This window comes from Fusarium phalaenopsidis (genome assembly GCF_050370095.1).
Source record: "Fusarium phalaenopsidis strain FUZ10S chromosome Unknown contig_32328, whole genome shotgun sequence".
NCBI classification, from domain to species: domain Eukaryota; kingdom Fungi; phylum Ascomycota; class Sordariomycetes; order Hypocreales; family Nectriaceae; genus Fusarium; species Fusarium phalaenopsidis.
In genome coordinates this window covers 300,018-307,739 of record NW_028145393.1, presented here as the reverse complement: position 1 = coordinate 307,739, position 7,722 = coordinate 300,018, and the positions used below count along the sequence as shown (strand labels likewise).

The following is a 7,722-nucleotide window of genomic DNA, read 5'->3' as shown; positions in this document are numbered from 1 at the left end:
AATCGTCGGCACAATGCATCAAATCTTCCCCTCTACCTTTTTCAATTTCGAGTTTCTTCGTCTTCTCGGGACCGCCCCATATCTCGGTGCTGAGACCGGAGAGTGCCTTGCCACGGCGGCACGTATCAAGGATGGAGATCCTGAGAGCTGGTACCAAGCCTGGTACGAACAGGCCCAGAAGGCGCTGGCCCTCGCTGATGAGGCCAAAGCCGTTGGAGACGGTCCCGGTGCCGCGTGGGGCTATATCCGAGCGTCCAACTACTTCCGGGCCAGCGAGTTCCTCCTCCACTGCACGCCAGAGGACCCGAGAATCCTCTCGTCTGCCGTGGCGAGTGCCGATGCCTTTGACAAGGGCTGGACCCTGCTGGATGGCTCGGTGAGGAAGGTCGACATCCCTTACGAGGGTGGCAACACCCTGCCCGGACGGCTCTACCTCCCAGCCCCTCATCATCAAGTCTCCGGCAAGATCCCTGTTGTTGTTCAGACGGGCGGTTTTGACTCGACTCAGGAGGAGCTCTATTACTACGGTGCCGCTGGCGCCTTACCACGTGGCTATGCTGTCTTTAGCTTTGACGGACCCGGCCAGGGCCTATCACTTCGCAAGGACAAGCTCTACCTACGCCCCGACTGGGAGCATGTCACCAGCAAAGTCCTGGATCATGTCATCGGGGAGCTTGCTCCGGTGCATAATCTCGACGTTGACCGCTTAGCCGTGTTTGGCGCTTCTCTCGGGGGCTACCTCTCCCTCCGCGCCGCAGCGGATCCCCGCGTCAAGGCAGTCGTGTCATGCGACGGGCCGCTGGACCTCTTCGACATTACCCGCAGCCGCATGCCGCCGTGGTTTATCAATGGCTGGCTGAGCGGATGGCTGAGCGATGGCTTCTTCAACTGGGTCATTGACCGGCTGGCGTCAGTCAACTTTCAGCTTGCGTGGGAGTTCGGCCACAGCAAGTGGGTATACGGCGTCAAGACACCTGCAGAGGTCATGCGGACCATGCAAAAGTTCTCCCTCAAGGACGGGTACCTGTCCAAGATCAAGTGTCCCACATTGATCACCGGTGCAGCTGATTCGTTCTACTTTACGCCACAGCAGAATGCTCATCCCATCTTTGATAGCCTTTCTGCCCTCGGACCGGTGGAGAAGCACCTGTGGATCGGCAAGGACGTTGAGGGCGGTGGTCTGCAGGCTAAGATTGGAGCTTTGGCGCTCATGCACCACAAGATGTTTGCCTGGCTGGATGAGACATTCGGGATTCGACGGGACGAACTGTGAGGCTGGGGAAGAAGACAATACCAAGCTTTTCCGGAAACAGAATCATCTTTAGACCTGAGATTACCTGTACGTAGCATGTACCTGAGTGAACACGAAGCTTGATCTCCGCTATTACATCCACCCCCTGTGGTCGGCAGATCTTCCGACTGGGGAGCCTTGCTGGAGTCGGAAGTAATTTGCCTAGCCTCGAAACTCGCACGATTAGGGACGGGAGCGCCCGTTGCTCTCTGCTGTGCGGACGAATAAATTTAAGGTTACGAGTCGTCAGCGCGAGTGGATCTGCGGTAATATGCCAGGGGGGAGGGCCAAGGCAAGGAAATGCCGCAGTGGCACGGCTTTTGCAAGGGGAAACAGGGCTGAGCAGGGGGGAACAAGGCGTGTTGGTTCGCGCATGTGAAGTCAGATCTAGATATGCCAAGGTCTGTTTATTGTGAATGTGGAACGGTGGGCTTACTCCTCGACACTTGATAGAATCGTTGTTTGTTGCAAGAGCAGACCTGACATTCACCCACAAACATCACTATGGCACCTTTTGGGAAACTGTATTCTTTCATGCCTAATGGCCGGGTCTTCAAGGTAAAGACACGCTTCTCAGTTACTGTTGCAATTCTAACATGGACAGATTCTTGCGGCTGCAAAGCTCAACGGTCTTGAAATTGAGATCGCCCCGTATCAACACATGGTAGACAACAAAACATCAGAGTTCCGGACCAAATTTCCAGCAGGAAAAGTCCCAGCCTTCGAGGGAGCTGACGGGCTTCTCCTTCCCGAGTCGGACGCCATTGCACAGTATCTGGCTCAGTCTGGGCCTTATTCTGGACAACTACTTGGCCGCGATGCTGCAATTTCAGCCAAGATTCGGCAGTGGATCTCTTTCTTTGATGGCGAAGTCTACCCACACATGCTAGATCTTGTCATCTGGCGAGTGGGAATTGCACCATTTGACCAATCTACCGAGACCAAGGCCCTGGCTCGTCTCGAGTTTGCCTTGGACATTCTCGAGAAGCACCTCAACGGCCGAAAGTGGTTGGTTGGAGACGAACTTACGCTGGCCGACTTGACGGGCGCATCTTCTCTTCTCTGGGCATTCATGCACATTATCGATGCATCCGAGAGGAAGCGTTTCCCCAACGTGGTGACCTGGTACTTGCGTACTATCGAGACAGAGGAGGTCAAGGAAGTGTTTGGCCCGCCAAACTTGATTGACGTCAAGCGTGTCCATGAGTAGAATGTCAAGAAACTTGGCTACTCCGCCGCAATAAATGCAGAGTGTTATTTTGCGTCCTGATTCGTTGGTTCCTGATGCTTGACTTGCTTATGGCTGCATGTCGGGGACAACGCCACATTACTAGGTCGTACGAAGAAATAATATGCACTATTGATTACATGTGGGAGCACGAAAGTACCAATCTGTCCACACATTGATTCAAAAGATTGAGTTGATCAACTACTTCATCTCATGGCATTCATTCTGCTGTGGGACTGTAAGTCGTGCTGGCTATGCCTGACAACATCTTATGAAGATCTTGTCCTGGTCACATTTAATAATAATCTCGCAATATTCTAAAATGATCTAAAATTTACTTCAGTACTTCAAAAGGCTCTCATCAAAAGTTCATATTTATCACAAGAAGTTCGTGTGGACTGGGTATAAAATGATCAAGTTGGTGTGTGTATAATCTACTGCCAAAACCAAGCACGTCTCCGTGGCATTCGGGCTTCAATGAACAAATCTTAGCTGAGTGGGTAAAAATAAACCCGATAGTCTACATGGAAAGAGGCGCAAGCCCAAAGGATTGAGTCTCAAAATCCAACACCACATACAACCGCTTCAAGAACGCAAGACCCAGCAGAGCCACCTTAGCGTTTCCATCTTCAGTACGACCATACTTCCACACATTGACGTTAAGATAGCATGTGGACGTGTCACCAAGCTTAGTGACATAATCTTGTGGGGGAACGGTGTAGTTGGTGTGCCCATTGAGCTCGTAAACAAGCTGAGGGTAGCTGTCGATGTCGTCGCAGGATACGGTGTACCAATTCTGCTCGACTGTATTGAATCCTGATGATCCTTGGGCATGGATCTCTTGGATGGTATCGTTCGATGCAAGAGTGCCTCTTACTTGATCGACTAGCCAATTGTAGGCGTTGAGCGACAGAGGTGCACCGAGACCCTCAGAGCCCTCGTCAAGAACTGCAAGCGGAGTAACATGGCTACCGTTAGAGCCGCTAAAAGGAACCGCAAAGTTCCGGGACTCTTCCTCTGAGGTTCCAAGGATCCAACTGCCTGTCAGTGGAGTCGTCCAGTAGTTTTCCCGTGGGGGCGTAAGCGGGTAGAAGGCATCGGATAACCAGTCTGGATTCTGGATCTCGTATATCCGCAGGGTATCATTATCGTACAAGGACGAGTCAGTTCCGCCAAAAACGAGCTTCGCCTCACCACCGAGACACGGATCGGACGATGCCAGTGCGGCACAGGAGTTCCAGCCCACGCGAGAACCGAGTCTCTCCGCCTTCCATGCCTGGTAATTGGCAGGGTGGAACGTTTCGTTGAGACCGGCCGTAACCGGGGCCATGCCGAATATGCCACCAAATGGGACCTTGGGGATCCCCTCACCGGGGTACGGGAAATCTGACACCTGTAGGACCGTACCGGCGGAGCAGAGGTCGCCGATGCACACGTCATCCGTTCCGTAGTCGACGGTGAAATTCGGGGCGAAGGCCGTAAGCGGCCATGACAGTTGAGGCAACGACGTGTTAGCGAATGAGGTGGACGCTCTCTCATCGAACCATGTCTGACCAGAGGCACCGAGACACAGAGAAGGGTCGTATTGGTTGAGACACCTTCCTGATCTGACAAAGAGAGACATCCACGTCCAGTCACTGAGCATCGTCAGCTCCTGCGGAGGAGTACCCACGGTGATGTTGAACAGGTACCCGAACCCGTTCCATACCGCGGGTACTGCAACGCTCTTGCTGCAGCTGCCATTGACATGACGGTAACCGTCGGGATGTGGGAGGGTAGAAGCGGATGCAGGCAGGCTGCCGATCAGCAGCACGGCGAGATAGTGAAACGCATGCATCATGTGTGTTTGGTTGCAGTGAGAGTGATTAAACAGAAGTGATCAACAAGACACGACAGCTCGGGAGAGGGGGAGCAAGTTATTATCCTCTGCAAGGACAAGGATTCAACATTGTCACGACTCTAGGCCGTGGCGCTATCTGGCTCCCTTTCTCGGTTCAGCCCTATTGCTCGTCGTCCATCAGCCCATTGATCCACGACTAGGCTATGCAACCTTCAGCCACGAACCTACGCCTTGTTACCGTAAATGGGCATTCGTGTATCGTGCATGATGCAGGTGCCACATCTCCATCCGCCAAGGATCCTAATTAATACGAAGGCGCCTGTCAGCAATGTCGCATCAGCCGTGACGCGTGCTGGTACGACAGTACTCGAGACTCGATGTGACCTTGATCTGCTACGCCGTCATCTCCCCGTCTCATTTTTTCTCATTGGGCTGAACCCGCCCCGCCAAGAGTTCCACAGCTACCCAGGAGAGCGTTGCCATCATCCCTGTCTGCTGATCCATAACGGATGAGGCTGGCGAAGAGTGAGCAGTAGTTTAATCCACTTTTGGAATCCAATTAAGTCAAATACCGGCATTTTACTTGGTACGTTGGATTACAATCCTTTATTGGGTCCAAGTTCCAGGCTGTATTTGTTATTTACGACATAGACCAGGCATCAAGACAGTAAATCCCTGCACCGGCGTATTGCAGATGAACTGCCACGACAGGGCTGAGGGTTCTTGTAATCTACTGACTCAAGGGAATACTTCCTGTAACTTGGCTTGGTGAATTACCCTAAAGTTGTGATGAGCAAGATCTGGATGAAGTTTTCACATAGGTAGTGGCAAATGTCAAGCGCAGAAGCAAATAGACAACCTTTTACAAAGTCCTAACGCTCAATTCTATACTACATGGTATCGTAACTTGGGCCTGTGATTATTATCGTGGGAGTAGTTTATAAAGCCAGCGTATGGAACATAACGGGCCAGTCTTAGCAACACGGACGTTTTTGTCAAAAATGAAATGTTTTGTCACCGCCTACGAAAGAAATCTACATGTCTCAATACTATAATTCATTTATGTTCCCGTAATTCGAGTTATTCGAAGCCCAGACTCACAGTGTTACTCTTTGCTGGCCTTCGTCCACGTGTGGTCACTCTGTGAGGTTTGGGTAACGCCCACAATGTAAGGTTAGAAAACGGTATTAAGAGTTTACACTCATCAGGGTTGATTTGAGATGCCCATAGGTGCTTATATGTGGCCTTGTTGAAACTCTCAATAGGGCCGAGATGGGCTCCTTGCAAAGGGAGTGGATATTCGACATACCAACGAGGCGGGTTGGTTCACTGCTGAGGTTGGGGTTTGCAAATCATATTCGAAATGTCTTCATGGCTGTTGAAATATTCTTACGATGCAATGTCTAAGATAAAATACGGAGCTTATAGAGCATGTTCCGAAAGGTTGTTCAATTGAAGAATTGCGGCCATCACGGGGCTTGTCCTAAACTTCTGCGCGCTTCAATTTTATATGCCAACCCCTATTTTATGTCGTCCTTCTTTTCCCAGTCTGGTATTCATCCTCGTATATTCTTTAAACACTCTCAGACCTTTCTGTCTTGAGGATGAATTCGGTGCTTGAGAATTTGATCTCCGTTCTGGTAAAATTTGAAAGGTCTCCATTCGAGTTCTCCTCTATAGCCCGAAACCATTCATTCCCTCATGTCAAGAACTTGATTTGATTTCTCTTAGCTATTACAATAGCTTGTCAAAGATCTTTCTTCTATTTCCTCATCCTACCACTGTTGCAGTGGGTTCAGGTTCGTTGTCACCAAGAGTCGTTTGGATATCATGTTGAAGCTGTATTAGGGTAATGCCTTGCAAAGGGTCGAGGTAGCAACTCTCAAGAATTATTTGACAGCCTTGGGAAGTCATGCCAGCGCATTACCTTATTTTGCATGTGGCCCTGGTCATGTGGTTGATATTGAAAGAAGTCGAAGAGGTGAATCAGGGTTATGGTTGGGGTTAGGGTTGCCCTCACGCAACGGTAAAATCACCAGAACAGCGGCGCTTCCATCGGGACTTGCCCTTTCCTCACTATTGCTTCAGTATCTATACATCTGTGGCTTAATTATTTCATCAAGCACTGGACTTTAACTATAGCAAAGAGCGCAATGTTCACACTTCATATCATTGTTCCTGCGGTACCACTGCCCACATATGTCGACTACAATCCGAAGTAGCAATGCATGTCAAATCAGAAGGAAATTCGCGCAGTCGAAGGCACACTCCCTTTTCAGCCTTTCACATTTTGGTGCAATGCTCAGAGGAAACTCATATAGCAGTTCTATCATTGCGTTCCATCTCTCTTCATCAGCCAGAGCTACTACCAAACGGCATCTACAAGCCCCCAAAGTGACAAACCCATTATAGGTTCTGCTTCACCCGAGAAGCCCGGGCCAGCGCTTCCAAAGGCTTCGTGTCCGCCAACACCGTAGCGTAGGAGCCGAATCTCACGTGAACAGCGCGCTGAGGCTTTGGATCCCAGCAGTAGAACCTCCCAGTGGAACGCATGTGCTCCAGGTCAATGGCCACAATGGACTCGACAGGCATGATTGTCTCGGTCCAGAACAGGAGGTAGAGGCTATCCCGTAGCTTCAGCATCTTGCACTCCTCTGAGTCTGCCAGTCCCTTCTCAGTTCCGTCAAGGCAGTGCCACGTAAAGGTGCCTTTGTTCAAGTAGATGTGTTCATAGGCATCCCTGGGTGTGTATCGGTACATTATGTGCTTTCCGATCAATTCTTCCGTTTCGGGGAAAGGCGCCACTGTTTTGCTGCCCTGGGCGTTGGCATTCATGAACTTGGTCCATGTTCTGCGCTCCCCCTTGAGGTCATGGAAACCAGAGACTCCAGCCAGGCATTGGCCAGTGGTCGTGTCCAAAACTAGAGTGACCTGCTCTGCGTATGAAGGCTTGTAGAAGTCTATCAAGAAGATGTCTGGTCGAACTTCATAGGCTTCGTACGCTGCTTCTCCAGTGAGACCCTTGTCCTCTCCTTCCAGAATCTTCCATCTGAGCTTGCTCGCATCACCAAAGACATGAGAGATCTTGTAGCCATTGTCAAAGGTGTGCTCAAGGTTTCGGCCACTTAGTTTGGAAGTGGAGGGCATGAGATGTTCCCGGAACCCATCTGCCATCTCCTCAAGGGTTGGCCACTCGGAGACGGGCACAAACTTGGGGACGTTGGATGTTGTCATTTTGAGAACGAAGTGTATGATGAGTAAGTGTGATTTTGGGAATGAAGTATGCTGTGGTGAAGAATCTAGACTTGTCTTGTACTGCTGTCCTCCATTTATAATCGAGCATTCTCCAGTTGTATAACTATT

General features: G+C 50.5%; 4 protein-coding genes across 4 annotated transcripts; 2 read left to right on the top strand and 2 right to left on the bottom strand.

The window, feature by feature from the left end:
- Window positions 1–13: 13 nt before the first annotated feature.
- LRP88_12787 (alpha/beta hydrolase family protein) lies at window positions 14–1,273 on the top strand (the record flags this gene model as incomplete). Its single annotated transcript, XM_083249174.1, has 1 exon — window positions 14–1,273. The coding sequence occupies one exon, from the start codon at window positions 14–16 to the stop codon at window positions 1,271–1,273; it is 1,260 nt and encodes a 419-aa protein (XP_083094976.1).
- Window positions 1,274–1,795: 522 nt separating this feature from the next.
- LRP88_12786 (glutathione S-transferase family protein) lies at window positions 1,796–2,501 on the top strand (the record flags this gene model as incomplete). Its single annotated transcript, XM_083249173.1, has 2 exons — window positions 1,796–1,840; window positions 1,896–2,501. The coding sequence occupies 2 exons, from the start codon at window positions 1,796–1,798 to the stop codon at window positions 2,499–2,501; spliced, it is 651 nt and encodes a 216-aa protein (XP_083094975.1).
- A 538-nt stretch (window positions 2,502–3,039) lies between these two features.
- LRP88_12785 (pepsin-like aspartic protease) lies at window positions 3,040–4,359 on the bottom strand (the record flags this gene model as incomplete). Its single annotated transcript, XM_083249172.1, has 1 exon — window positions 3,040–4,359. One exon carries the CDS (start codon window positions 4,357–4,359, stop codon window positions 3,040–3,042), a length of 1,320 nt encoding a protein of 439 aa, XP_083094974.1.
- Window positions 4,360–6,765: 2,406 nt separating this feature from the next.
- On the bottom strand, window positions 6,766–7,593 carry LRP88_12784 (molybdenum cofactor biosynthesis protein F; the record flags this gene model as incomplete). Its single annotated transcript, XM_083249171.1, has 1 exon — window positions 6,766–7,593. One exon carries the CDS (start codon window positions 7,591–7,593, stop codon window positions 6,766–6,768), a length of 828 nt encoding a protein of 275 aa, XP_083094973.1.
- Between the last annotated feature and the right edge of the window lie 129 nt (window positions 7,594–7,722).